At 39.4% G+C, this 14,957-nt stretch overlaps 2 protein-coding genes and 1 non-coding gene across 4 annotated transcripts in view; 2 read left to right on the top strand and 1 right to left on the bottom strand.

Moving 5' to 3' along the window:
- Positions 1-14,957, top strand: part of SHC4 (SHC adaptor protein 4) — a 131,872-nt gene that overhangs the window by 68,307 nt on the left and 48,608 nt on the right. For both annotated transcript variants that reach the window (XM_038580373.1, XM_038580374.1), the window contains exons 3-4: positions 915-978; positions 4,152-4,271. In XM_038580373.1, coding sequence (XP_038436301.1) covers positions 915-978; positions 4,152-4,271 — 184 coding nt within the window. The remainder of the gene's footprint in view (positions 1-914; positions 979-4,151; positions 4,272-14,957) is intronic.
- LOC119866963 lies at positions 2,601-2,705 on the top strand. Its single transcript, XR_005381915.1, has one exon. It is a non-coding gene; the product is annotated as a U6 spliceosomal RNA (small nuclear RNA).
- On the bottom strand, positions 9,323-11,216 carry EID1 (EP300 interacting inhibitor of differentiation 1). Its single transcript, XM_038580375.1, has one exon. The coding sequence runs from the start codon at positions 11,007-11,009 to the stop codon at positions 10,434-10,436; it is 576 nt and encodes a 191-aa protein (XP_038436303.1). The 5' UTR covers positions 11,010-11,216; the 3' UTR covers positions 9,323-10,433.

The raw sequence follows: 14,957 nt of genomic DNA, 5'->3' as shown, positions 1-14,957 counted from the left end.
GTAATGCAATGCTGCACGTGCGCATATGTGTGTGTACTAATTCAGTTTACTAATTTAAGCAATGATCTCCAGTGAATCCAGGAAAGAGCTTAGAGATGTGCTTTGTGAAAAGTTTAATATATGTGTTGAAAGCCACAAGGTTATGGTTCAGATTACACTGAGTGAAAGCTCCGGCTGTTGTGAATGCTGAGTTCCAGAGACAAAAGCTCTTAGTTATAACTGCATTTCTGGAGTGGAGGGCGCCAGTTCATTCACCACTTCCATTAAGGACCAACTTCATATATTCGTGGTGCCTTTCTCTCAGGAAGTACAGTGCAGAGTAAGGGCAAAAAAAAAAAAAAAATAAGCAAAGGAGGAAATTTGTTATTGATTTTCAGTTCTTCTGCGGAATTACGTGAAAGCTCAATGACTTGTCGCAGTATCTCAGTCAATAAAGCTCCATTTGAGACCACCTTGAAGTTCAATTCTCTCCCCATCCTTTTAAACTTCCCCTACTGTCAGATTCTTTTGTATTTCATTGTCTTTGGTGCTGAGAAACTAGGAAGCTTTTTATTCATAACACCACAGGGAGGATTTTGCTGAAAGTAAAACTGAATTATCCTCAGACAACAAAGTTCTACCCCTCTTTTTTGGCTCAAAATCAAACCTGAAAATCAAGGAAAAAAGAGATCAAGAAGGTGAATAGTAGGACTCCTTATTGTAAAGTGGCTTTGTTGCTCTCCTTTGCTTATTTTTTTTGTTGCTGGGTTTCTGGGAGTTAACGGCAGAGGGACAAGGTACAATGCTTTACCCTTTGGGAATAGGGGAAGATCATTTATGTCAGACTCACATTTTATCTGTAACACTTGCTAGCATTTATTGACCATTCACTGCATGTTAGTATGCTAAGTCTTTCTATGGTTTCTGTTCTGTAGGGAAGCAATAAGTCGCCTGTGTGAAGCCGTCTCTGGGGCAAATGGAGCCGTTAAAAAGAGAAAGGTAAATATTGGTGTGGTTTTCTTGTTTTATGTTTTTCTAAACATAAAAGAGAATATCAAAATAGTTGTTAGTTCATTCTACCCAATGAGCTGAAGTCTAGAATGGCCTTTTATCAGTTGGCATGACACCAGAAATGCACTGAAAGTTGTTCTTGTCTCTCCAATGTTTCTGACTTGCCTGACACTGTCTGAAATGGTGATGCCCGAGCCACAGAATGAAGAAAGCGCCTGGGTTTCAAGTAAAAAAGTCTGGGTTCCAGTCCTGGGTGTTTACTTACCTTTGAAGTATCTCATCTCTCTCTCAGACCCCATCCTTGTTCCTGTAAAGTTAAGTTGAACCAGATGGCCGGTATGGTTCCTTCCAATTTCATTATTTTATAATGTATCTATTCTGCATTTTAACATTTTAGAATTTTTAGACTCCTTGGCCTATTTTCAAATGGAAATGTGGGTGCTGGTAGAGGTGAGATAATAATCCCTGAGTGGAAGGCACTTCTCATGCTTGAAAGAAAACATAAGATTTGGTGTTGCATAGACTTGGATTTAACCCTAGAACATTTATTGCTTTGGAATGTCCAAAGGGGAGGTGTAAAGGGCCTTAAGATAACTATGGATATCATGGAATTGTAGGTTGTTTAAGAGAGAAAGAATTTTTAGAGATCTTCCAGTCTAGCCCTCTTATTTTGCCAGCTACTAGACTGGCTCATAGGAGATCTGTCTTGAGTAACTTGGATGATGATGGTAACAGCCAGCTATAGAAGCCAGGAATTCAGATTTCCAGTTTAGCGCTTTATTTTCATACCACCCTGCCTCATTCTTTATTATTCTTCATTATTTTGCATAGGGCTAATCCAGTGTCACCCAGATGAGCCACAAGGCATAGAAAACCACTGATAAGTAGCCTTTGAATTCTATTAGAGCTCCCTATTTACTAGTTTCTTTGATGAAACCTATGGCCCCAAAGTAGCCTCTGGCCTCCTCCTGCCTCTGTAATGTCTGCAAATAGGATGCTTTTACTGGATGATCCCAACAAACAGGCTCACTCATTTAAGACTTTCTCATTTCAAAAATGGGGAGCTCACACCCCAAAACAAAATAAAACAAAACAAAGCAGGTTATCATCTTTCCAAAAAAGTACACATGGAAGGAAAAAAAAAATTCAGTTAATTTGCTTTGATAGCTAACATTTATTGCATACTTAATACATTCCAGGAACTCTTCTATGCGCTGTATATTTTTATGCTCTTTTCCCTTCCAATTTAAAAAATTATGGTAAAATATGCAGGACATAAAATTTACCATTTTAACCATTTTTAAGTGTACAGCTCAGTGATATTATATACATTCACATTATTGTGCAACCATCGCCGCTACCCGTCTCCATGACTCTTTTCATTTTGTAAAACTGAAACTCTATACACATTAAACAATGACTGCACTCCCTGATTTCTCCAGCCCTGACAGCCACCATTCTACTTTCTGTCTCTATGATTTTGACTACTCTAAGTGCCTCACGTAAGTGGAATCATAGTATTTTTTTGTGTGTGTGACTGGGTTATTCCACTGCACATAACGTCCTCAAGATTCATCCATGCTGTAGCATGTGTTAGAATTTCCTCCCATGTTCGTTTTGGCAGCACATGTACTAAAATTGGAATGATACGGAGAAGATTAGCATGGCCCCTGCACAAAGATGACTTGCAAATTCATGAAGCATTCCATATTTTCATAACTGGGTGGTGGGCATTAAAGAGGGCACTTGAAGTAATGAGCACTGGGTGTTGTACACAACTGATGAGTCACTTAATTCTACCTCTGAAACTAATAATACAGTATATGTTAATTAAATTGAATTTAAAGAAAAAAAAAAGGAATTTCTTCCCTTTTTAAGGGAATAATATCCCATGGTATGTATGTACCATGCTTTGCTTATCCGTTCTTCTGTTGATGGACACTTGGATTGTTTCCATGTTTTAGCTGTTGTGAATAATGCTTCTAGGAACATGGATATATAAGTACCTATTCAAGTCCCTGCTTTCAGTTCTTTTGAGTATATAACAAGCGGGAGGATTGCTGGATTATTTGGTAATACTACTTTTAATTTTTTGAGGAACTGGGAACTGCCATACTGTTTTCCATAGCAATTGTACTATGGTATGCTCCTGCCATTAGTGCACAGGATTTCTATTTCTCCACATCCTTTCCAACATTTGTTATTTTCTATTGTTATTTCTGCTTTTGTTTTCTATTAGTTTTAGTTATCTAGATTTTCTATTTCTTCATCATTAAGTCTTGGTAGGTTTAATGTTTCTAGGAATTTGTCTGTTTCATCTAGGTAATTGCATATCAGTTTGTTGATATGCAATTGTTCATAGCACTCTTTTATAATCCTTTTTGTTTCTGTTGAATTGGTAGTTAGATCTCCATCTTACTTTTGTTCCTGATTTTAGTGATTTGAGTCTTCTTTCTTTCTTTCTTAGTCCATTTGGCTAAAGATTGGTCAATTTTGTTGATCTTTTAAAGAACTAACTTTTGGTTTCATTGATTTTCTCTATTGTTTTTCTAGTCTTTCTAGTCATTGATCTCTGCTCTAATCTTCCTTGCTTCTACCAGCTTTGGGTTTAGTTTGTTCTTTTTTTTTTTTTTTTTTTAATTCCTTAAGTTGTAAAGTTAGGTTCTTGAATTGAGAGTTTTCTTCCTTTTTAATGTTAGTGTTTATAATTATAAATTTTCTCCTTAGCACCACCTTCCCTGTGTCCCATACATTTGGTATGTCTCATAGTACTTTTTTTAATGATCACAAAAAAACCTACACCAACTCTTTTTTTTTTTTTTTTTTTGACTTCTGGTGTACAAAGGGACCAGAAAGTTCAGCTAGCCCAAACTCTCACCGGAATTCCTTTTATATAAAGCAGATCTCTTCTCCCAACACTTGGGATGTACGAGAAAGGTTCGAGGGCTCAGATTTCACTACTTATTAAAGAATTTGCTTCATTCCGTTTTTAAAAACTGTTCATTAAAAAAAAAAAGCATTCCGTCTCATTTGATTTGTTTAAAGTAAAGTAAAATAGAGAGGAAGAGTATGTGTTTTGACCCATTTTTAACACATAAAAACATTCATATTATTTTGTAACAAAACCCTTAACTTAGAGTGTTGTTTTGCTATTTTTAAAGCCTCCAGTTAAGTTCCTATCAACAGTTCTTGGCAAAAGTAATCTTCAGTTTTCGGGAATGAATATTAAACTGACCATCTCAACATGCAGCCTCACATTGATGAATATTGACAACCAACAGGTAAGATCACAAATGTCATTTATAGTTTAACATACCATGTTTTTTTCTAGAAGAGTCTGGGCATAATAAAGAAAATAAAATTTCAGACAGAGTGTGCCTAAAATTTAATAAGGCACAAGGGAAAAAGATCTGCCAAGGATTTATGCATGACAATAATTAGAACGACAGTATTATTAACCCGTCATGGCATTTAACTGCTTGCATACTTACCTCTACCTAATTGGCTTTGTAATAGGAACTAAGGTGCAAATAACATTGTAAATACCATTTGGCAAGTTGTTTATTACTGTCCATCAGTGCTCCCCAAAGGGAAAGCAATTCCATTTTCAGAACTAACAGACTGTGTTGGATGAGGGTGTAAATGAAGGACAGAGGGGCAGGTGATGTTAGAGTTAATATTCTAGCTAATTAAAATTTAAGCATAAAAGATTTTCTTCCAACTCTTAAGGTTGAAATGCTTTGTAAAATGTTATAACATAAACACAGTTTCTTTGATGATTTATGATACCATGGTATATATGCCTGAGTTCTCGTTGTGAACCTTATTTCTCAAAGAACAGCATGGTGGAAGCAAATATAAAAGATATACAGGCCCTGGACTAAATGTGTACCTTATAAACTAGGGCACTGTTTGACTTGCTTTTTATGTTTTAAGCTAAATTCCCTGTATCAGGTTATTTATGTGTGTTAGAGTCTTTTTTTCTTGGTCTAATATGTTGTGATTCAAGGTTCTTAATATTTAAGGTTTTCCTCTATGGATTGTTGTTGATCAAGGACACCTGGAAGATTTAACGTGTAGCTGGCTGAAATAAAACACTATGGGGGCTGCCTGGGTGGCTCAGTGGTTGGGCGTCTGCCTTCAGCTTAGGTCGTGATCCCGGGATCCTGCGATCAAGTCCCACATCAGGCTCTCCACAGGGAGCCTGCTTCTCCCTCAGCCTATGTCTCTGCCTCTCTCTCTGTGTCTCTCATGAATACAAACAAACAAACAAAACCACTATGGGGCTTTGAGGTCACAGCATAGGTTGAAATCCTGGCTCTGCCACTAACCAGCAATTTACTCTACCACTCAATTTTCCTTGTCAGTGAAATGAGATAATACTACCTATTCAGAGTTTCTGAGAGAGTGGATTTTTTAAATTATTATTCCTATTTTGTTTTGTTTTTTAATTTTTATTTATGTATTTTTTATAAATTTATTTTTTATTGGTGTTCAATTTGCCAACATATAGAACAACACCCAGTGGTCATCCCATCAAGTGCCCCCCTCAGTGCCCATCACCCAGTCACCCCCACTCCCCGCCCACCTCCCTTTCTACCATCCCTAGTTCGTTTCCCAGAGTTAGGGGTCTCTCATGTTCTGTCTCCCTTTCTGATATTTCCCACTCATTTTTTTGAGAGAGTGGATTTACCAGTAGTATATGTCTCATTGGGTTATTTAGGGGATTCAGTAAGATCATCAATGTAAATCACTTAGCACAGTGCCAGTCTCCCAGTACCAACTGTTATTTACTCAACCATTTTTCCTATTTCCTTGAGACATTTTCATAAACTAGTCTTTAACAGGGAAAGCATATTTTAAAACAAAATTATGAAATTTTCAGTAACATATAAATACAGCTATATACATTTTGACTCTGATATTTTTGCCAAAAAAATCACTTGCAGTTCTGAGGGCTGCTTTATTTTCTAAGTTCAAAAGCAGAATAAGGGGCAGCCCACATGGCTCAGTGGTTTAGCGCCACCTTCAGCCCAGGGCCTGATCCTAGAGACCGGGATCGAGTCCCACGTCCGGCTCCCTGCTTGGAGCCTGCTTCTCCCTCTGCCTCTCTGCCTGTCTCTCTCTCTCTTTCTGTCATGAATAAGTAAATGAAATCTTTAAAAAAAAAGCAAAATAAAATATATTGCTTACACAGTAGTATAAAACACCATAGAGGAAAACGGTTAATCTGAAATAGTTCAAAACAAATTCGTGTCTAGTTGGGCCCTGATTGGTTATACAAGAGAGGTGGTACCATTGGTATAATGACAGGAGAACATTTGAGGCTGTGCTTTGAAGATGCAACAAGTCTAGGTGGAAGGTGAAACAATCATTCAGTCTTTCAGATGCTTTGCTCTTAAGACACTTGTAAATGGAAAATTTATTTTTGGTTTTCATCCACGTGCATGGTACCAGGAGTGCTTATTGCCTTAGTATGAGTGAGATTCATTGAGTATAGAAGCACTTGAATTATCTCATAATTTTGAAGGAGAGGAAGAGTAATCAAATCTAGAGCCATCATGGTGACAGCCTTATGTGCAGAATATAACGAGCACTTTAAAAAATGGTCCTTTCTATGGAGTGACTGAAGGAATGTGGAATTTAGGAAGAATAGGGTTGTGGTGTGTAAGGGTAGAGGGCATAGTTTATTCTCATGTTTCTCTCCTTCTACAATTTTTCCAGGCTACTGCTATTAGAGGGGGGTATTGTGACATGCCCATCATCGTTTTGGCAGAATAGAAGTAGGGACAGTGGGCATGAGTGGCTTGAGTGGCTTCCACTACCAGTAGTTGTAGCAGTGAGTGCCTCTGGAAGTGAGACATCTTTTCTGTATTGGTGGCGTGGAATGGGGTTATGTTCAGCCCACTGCTGGAGTGAAGACTGAAGTTAGGATCTCATTGATCTCAGACCCAGGTGTTGATTTTTAAGAATAATTTTGAATCATTCTGCAGGCCTAGTAGGAATGGCTTGGTGGTGGTGGGGTATAAAAAAAGATGTGTCACTGTGGATGCTTCAACTCAAGAAGCTTTATAAATCCCATCAAAAGGGCAAGTAACATGTTCAAGGTATGAAGGCAGCAGAGAATCAACCATATAGACAGATGTACATGAGAAAATGATCTAGTAATTAAATTCTCCTTAAAGACAGCTACCCTTTGAAGTTCTAAGATAAATACCAAGAAATACTAATGCCTCCCCTCATGCTTCTAAGATATACTTTGGACTGAAAACATAAACAGTTTCAAGTTAATAGATACATTCATAGATGACAGAGTATTTATGGGTCAGTTCGCATTCATCTTCAGCCACGGAGAACAACTTCAAGAATATAACCATTCACAGAAATGGTCTTTCAGATCATTCCCAGAAAATGTCATTTCGAAAGAACTTCAGAGGCAGAGAATGAAATTATATTAAACACATAATTGCAATTTTTAAAATTTACCATATTTTGGAAAAGCAAGTTTTAAGGATTTTTGTATACTCATTTTAAAAATCCAAGCAGACTTCCTTGATATACTTTAATATGTTAGGGACTTAAGCAAAAATGTCAGTCTCAGTAGCTCCTCCTCCCACTATTCTTTACTCATATCTACAATCCTACTACCAAGTCTAACAGCTGGTAAAATTTTACTGAGAAGGGTAATAAAGAGATAAAGAAAGTAAAATAGGCAGAAAATGGAGACATTTTTTAGTCTTTATGAAGAGAGGCAACTTCAAATATATAGAGGCCAGAAGGGTAATGCTAACTGTCCAGGTGCAAGAAAAACAATGGTGCAAGCATAATGATACACGGTGAGGGCCACTTGGCTTCCACGTTGGGGAGACAACACTGGGAAACATGGCAGTACAATGCCTTCTCTATATGAAGGGGGAATTGGATGCTTTTTCCCACATAACTATAGGTCAAGGGCTGCCAGATCTTCAACTTTTGGGGGGAAAAATGGATATCTGGGAGTTTTGCTGCTGTCTCTGGATTATGAGAGGTTGCTCTTTAATTAAAAATGAAAATTTTAAGCATGAGTCAAACAAAATAGATGTGTCCTTAGGGCAGCCAGGGTAGGACAGTCTGATCTAATAAAAATGTATATGAAAAGATCCAGAAAACTATGCCCCATCACCCCACATACTCATAATTTTAAGGTTTCCTTTCCCGTGTTCACAAAGTAAGGACCAGAATCTCTCTAGAACTCTGTTCTTTAGTTCCCATTAACCCAGATTTGAACTAGGTCACCTCATTCCAGTGTTAGCTTTAACCTTTAAAAGAAATACAAGCGATTTTATGCTTCTAAAAGGGGTGTTAAAATGTTATTATTTTCTATCTTTAGTAAATACAAACAAGTATTAATTTCAGTGGTCTCTCAGATTACTGCCTATTTTTCTAAGACCTACCATCAGAGGGGTCCACTCCTCCTCCTCCTCCTCAAAATGAGCCTTCAAACCCAACAGGGAATAGTTTTCTTTTCCTCTCCTCTTGCTCCCTACTCAGTCCCAGAGATGAACCTAATCACAATTCCTGGTTGGAAGATCAGTTTTTTTCCTGACACCTCTATTTGGAAGTACATGCTACTGGTTAGTTATGTGTGTGTTGGCATCCTTTGCCCCACTCCCAAATTCAGTTAATTCACATCATACAAGCAATAATCAGACTCATCTAGCTGCAGCTACAAGCTGTTTGAAAATGCAGTGAAATTAAGGCATTGGAGAGGCAGGGTTAGGATGGTTAAGTGCTAACATCTTGCTTATTATTGTCCCATCTATCTATTCTCCTCCTCACCAAGCTAGTGTTTCAGTAACTATGGTCACCCTCGCCAGTCCTCTACTTTATGTAAAAGGACCCCCGCCCCCCACCCATAAGAGGCAAGATGACTGTAACTGAGGCTGAGCTGTGGTATTGTACTGGATGTGTCCTTTAGTGCCATAAGGGGCAGGAACATCCAGTACTTTTATTGATCATCAGACCTACTAATATACTGTTTTACTGGGCACAGCTTTCTGACAGAATTACTACTATTCTTATACAACTTCAGAACCTTAATAACCACAGCAACATGCTCACCTTAATAGGACAGGTTTTCTCAGGCTGGCAAATTCTTTCATAGGAATTTGCCAAGTTTAATATCCACAAGTTAATTTATAAATCAGTTACTTGAAGCTGGAGCACTTTCCCATGTAGTGGTTAAATGTGAATCATAAAGTGGTTTCAATGATAAAATAAAATAGCACAATACAATAAAATAATAGTGTTTAGATAAAGTATGGGAACAATATTCTTGGCCAAACAAACAAAATACACAGAACAAGAAATTTTATTATCTCGAATGCTGGTGCATAACCAATGACAAGCGTAATTAGAGGAGGAGACAGAGGGAAACTTCAGATACTGAGGTGGATTTCTGGGCAGGTTTTAAAACCTTTTAAGGGTTGAGGGCATAATTGTTCAGTCTTTCTTTTTGGATGTAGGGCTTTCCTTTTACTTGACATTTTCACTTTAACAGTTCTTATATTATGAAGTTCAACCAAAGTCCTTCACCTGTAAGTTAAATGAAAAACAAAGAGAGCAAGTAAAACAACTTCTCTAGTATGTAAGAGTATCAGAAATAGTCTGTTCTTTCACATACATTTTAATGTCTAACTTTGAAATTACGGACGTCTTAATTTTTGAGTTTTAAAAATGGCAAGACAAATTTTCTTGAATTATGGATCATAGTAGCTTTATAAATGATCAAGATACACGTACAAACAAAATTTCAGATGCTCTTGAAAACACATTTTGAGATAGATCACACATGATACATATTTCTTCTTGGGTTTATCTTTTTGGGATAGTGAAGAATACCCAATTTTTTTTTTTTTTTTTTTTTTTTTACACTAAAAATTTAGCCTTTGAACACTGGCTTGGACAGACCACAAAGTGGAACCTCCAGAGTTCTCTCAGTAGGCTTTCAGTCCAAACGATTCAGACATCTTGTGTCCTAAATTGGATGTTACTACTTTTTCTCACGTAATTGGTATCAGTGGGGGTCTTGTACTGGCGGTTTGTCTTGGTCATAACTTATTCTTGCAAAACCATTCCTTATAGTGAAATATAGGAGAGGTATTTTCCCCAAATGCAAGGAAAATAACCGGGATCAGTAACAAAGTCTAAGCGGCAGGTGTTTCAGGAACATTCTTGAAAACAGATTTCCACAGTCCTGATACGTTTCTTCTTCTTCTCCAACAATGCTTTCATAAGAGCGCAGTCACTGCCCTATTCTACTCTGCACGACAACAACAAAAATTTTCTTTGAAGATCGACTTTTTTCCCTTGGCACCGTTACTATCTATCTGGAATGAGCCCAAAAGACCGTGGAATGTCGGGTCTCTCCTCAAGTAGCTTCCTCCTCTTTTAACAGCGTGTAATCACTCTCTGTCAATAATCTCATCACAGCCGAGTTCTTCGGTCAGGCGATTGACAACCATAAGTGAAAAAAGCTCTTCGATGAAAGCCAACTGATCAAACGGGGTCTTCTCGTAATGCATTTGAAACCCGCCATCCAGGGCTGCTTCTCTGGCTCTGGATGTTCTCAGGAACATCTTGTTGGCTTCCTCCAGGGCCGCGGATACCCTGTAGCCGGCACCACTCAGTTGCTCCTCTTCCGGATAATCGTAGTCGTCCTCCCAGTCATCAAACTCCTCACCCTCGTCCTCGCTCTCGAAGTCAGGGCCGGCGAGCTGGCCCGGCTGCTCCCCCGGGCTGGGCCGGTGAGCAAGGCCTCGTTCCCCCTGCGGCTCCGCCATTGGCTGGGCCGCCTCCTCCTCCATCGGGCCTTCCTCCTCCAGCTGCGGCTGGGCCCCGTGGCGGGAGGGGTTCGGGGAGGGCTCCCGGCTCCCGCCGCCTACCTCCATCTGCGGAAGGTCACCCTCGCCGGGCATCACATCCATCTGCAGGTCATTGCTCTCTTCATACAGCTCGGACAGCTCGTTCATCTCCGACATCGTACTCGCGGCGCACCCTCTAGCCAGGCGTCCCTGCAGACGGAGCTACGCGGCCGGGCGGTTCTGCGCGTGCGCCGACGCCGCGCGCCTGCGTGACCCCGTGCGTCTGCGCGACCCCCGGACGCCGCCTCCCGGGTGCCCGTCGGGCGGGGGGGCCGACTCCTGCGGCGGGAGGGGCTCCCGTTCGCCGTCCGTTCCTGCTGCTTAGCGAGGCCCTGCGTTTAAGAGAGTCGCCTTATCTCCGCTTTGCTTAACCGTCCCGCTCCTTACGGTGCTGTAAACTTGGAGATACTTTACGTGGCCTCTGTTACGACGTTTCAGCCTCCCCCCTGCTCCCTCCCCCTCTCCCCATCTCCCCCTCCCTCCTCCCCCTCTTCCTCCTCCCCCTCTATCCCTCCCCCTCGCTCCCTCTTCCTCCCCCTCTCTCCCTCCTTCCCCCTCTCCCTTCCCCTTGCGCTCCCCTCGCTCCCTCCCCCCTCCCTCTCTCTTTCCCTCTCCCCCTCTCTCCCTCCCTCCCTCCCTCCTCCCCATCCCTCCTCCCCTTCCCTCCCCTAGACCCTCGCATCTGCACCTGTCGTCCATGCGCAGGGCTCCCGCATCCACACCGCCAAATCAGTGTTCTCAACCACAGACCAACATACTATGAACTGATCCATTCAGCTCTACTTCTGTTTCCCCCATTAAAAAAAAATAATAATAAATTCACAAACATATTATCTATCTTCGCTACATGCTGAAGAAGTACTTGACTCTATTTCCACAGGAGGTTAACTGTGGTCAGTTTCAGTGTGTATTCTTTAAATCCTTTTCCATTGCATTTGTCCTTTTCCTTTACAACCTCGTGCAAAAATCTTGTTCTGTGTGTGGGTTGTTTTTTGTTTTTGCATGTCTTACGTAACTGTCTTCAGATTACAAAACAAAAAGCCCCTCTGCAGTGTCTTGAAGGTTTAGCTTTGTTGGGGTACATAGATGAGTGGTGGTGGTGGTGGTGTGTGTGTGTGTGTACAGCATTTCATTTTATTTATTTTTTATTTTTTAGCATTTTATTTGTATAGCTATGCTGTTGTTGACCTAACTTTGCGCGCAAAATTTCCGATTTTTCAATATTATAAACTATGGGTAAATGACATCCATATACGCCAGTGTTTCTCTAGAATAAATAACCTAGAAGTGGGAAGGCATAATTGTAGGGTGTGCATACTTTAGTTTTTAATTCATGCTGTCAAACTGCTTCCCAAGATTGCTGTACAAATGTAACCTGTCCTCGGCAGTGTTTGAGAATATCTGTATCCTTGCCGCACATAGTTTTGTTGAGCAATTTTATCAATTTAATGGTATCTTGTTTTATTTTCCACAGCCTTGATTTCTTGGAAATTGGGTATTTTTCAGTGTGCTTATTGAACATTTGTGTGACTTATGAAAATCAACTGCTCTTATTTTTGGTTTATTTCTTTTTCTTATTGACTTGTAGGAATTTCTTACAAACTAAATGAATACTTTGTTTTAAGTGTTGCAAATATATTCTCCCTGCCTGTTATTTGTCCTGTTTCAGGGGTCTTTTCTGGTGACAAAAGTTTTAAAATGAGTTTTCCTGTAATCAAATAGAAGGTTTTTAATTTTTTCTGTATGTCTTTTCCTTTCTATCAAGATGGGTTTTCCTACCTCACAGATCACAGCGTAATCTTGTATTTGTCTTCTAATGTTTGAATAGATCTTTTATGGATAAAACCTTCACTTATATAAATACTCTGAGGACAGGATTTTTTTTTTAATATTTTTTTCTTTATTTATTTATGATAGTCACACACAGAGAGAGAGAGAGAGAGAGAGAGGCAGAGACATAGGCAGAGGGAGAAGCAGGCTCCATGCACCGGGAGCCCGACGTGGGATTCGATCCCGGGTCTCCAGGATCGCGCCCTGGGCCAAAGGCAGGCGCCAAACCGCTGCGCCACCCAGGGATCCCAGGACAGGATTTATTTAAATAGTTTTTTACATATATACAGCTAATTCATTCAACTCGACTAATTTAATCACTGTCCTTTTGTTGGCTGTTTGGTGCCACATTTATCATAGACTAAAAGACAATGAATGTGTGAGTTTGTTTTTAGACTCTGTATTTAAATAAATTTCTACAATTTTACAATGTGTCTTGCTGATAAGGAAAGTCTTCTCTCTTTGTTCTTTAAAAAATTATCTTAGCTCTTTTTGCACATTTGTTCTTCCATGTGAATTTTAGAAGTAGCTTGAAATGACAGTTGGAAGTTTCATTGGAGTTGCATGGAATTTACAGATTAATTTGGGGGAGAATTGACATCTTTACAATATTGTCTTCTCATCCATAGAAGTGATGTGTATCTTACTGCTTGTTTGTGTCTTATTTATATCCTTCAATGAAATTTTCTAAAAAGCCTTACGTGATTTGTACTAGTTTTGTAGTGGTACTCTTGTAAAATGTACCCCTTACCCAATACAGTGTATAATTGGTTAGTGCTGCTGTGTTGGAATGACATTGATCTTTGTATATTGATTTATTTTTAGTAATCACTCATAACTGAAATATAAACATAGGAAAGTACGCAAGTTGTAAATGTGCACCTTGGTTATCACAAAACGGACATATTTTTGTAACCACTAATACCATTTGCAGAATCCCAGAAAACCATTTGCTCTCTCTCTCTCTCTCTTTTTTTTTTTTTCCTCATTATTACCACCATCCTCATTTCAAACAGAATAAAACATTTTTGACTGGTTTTGAACTTTATGTAAATTAAATCATGCAGTGTATATTTTTTGTGTCTAGCTTTTTTTTGCCCAAGAAATATGTTTTTTTCGCTACATAGCAGTCCATTTTTGAATATCACAGTACTCATCATTGGGATTGTTTCCACTTTGGGGATATTACAAAGAAAGCAAAAATTCTCTTTCTTGAGAAGTTCTTTGATGCACGTATTTATACAATTACATTAGAATGCATCTAAGAATAAAATTGTCCATCTTATCAGATCAATAAGCAGAATCCTATGTAGATTAGGTTAAACAATTCTGAAGATGAGATTAGCCAACTGATGCAGTTGATATTTTCAATGAACCTTCGAAACAGCATGACAGATACATCTCTATAAATTGGTCATAGGGCAGCCCCGGTGGCCCAGCGGTTTAGCGCCGCCTTCCGCCCAGGGTGTGATCCTGGAGACCCAGGATCGAGTCCCACGTCAGGCTCCCTGCATGGAGCCTGCTTCTCCCTCTGCCTGTGTCTCTGCCTCTCTCTCTCTCTCTCTGTGTCTCTCATGAATAAATAAATAAAATCTAAATAAATAAATAAACAAATAAATAAATATGTCATTATGCTGTGGTTTCCAAATAAGTCTAAAATCTCAAATGAAGGAGATGGTCTTCTGACATTAATGCAGTTCACATGGATAACTTCATATTGAGGATCTTAATGTTAGTGCCTTAGTTTGTGTTTGGTGGTGAATGACTGAAATCCAATTCAAGCTAACTTATGTAAAAATAAGTAAATATAAAAAAATGCATAAAAAGATAAAGAGGGATGGTTAGTTGAAGTGATGGAACAGATGTTACCATCAGATTTTTAAATATTTTTAACTCTCGACTCTGATATGCCCCAGAGGGAAAGCTTTATTTTTCCATTAGGCTTTTCCCACATGGCAGCAAAAGATGGCTCCCAGAAGATTTGGACTTAAACTAATGGCAGAGAGAAGTGCAATCCTTCCTGTTGCCCATTTCAGTTCCTCCCCGTGATACTGATTGGCTTTGCTGTATCCAGAGGGGATGGTATTTTCTGATGGGTGAAGCCTGGATCACATGTCCAGCCATAAGGAGAGTGTCAGTGAGATGGGCATGTCAAACCTACTTGAACCTTAGGAGATTCTTACAGAATATGGATACAGTAGTTTCCAAAGGGATGCTGAGCAGGCAAAAACAAAA

Source organism: Canis lupus, chromosome 30 (assembly GCF_011100685.1).
Source record: "Canis lupus familiaris isolate Mischka breed German Shepherd chromosome 30, alternate assembly UU_Cfam_GSD_1.0, whole genome shotgun sequence".
Lineage (NCBI taxonomy): Eukaryota > Metazoa > Chordata > Mammalia > Carnivora > Canidae > Canis > Canis lupus.
This window is presented reverse-complemented; position numbering and strand designations above follow the sequence as displayed.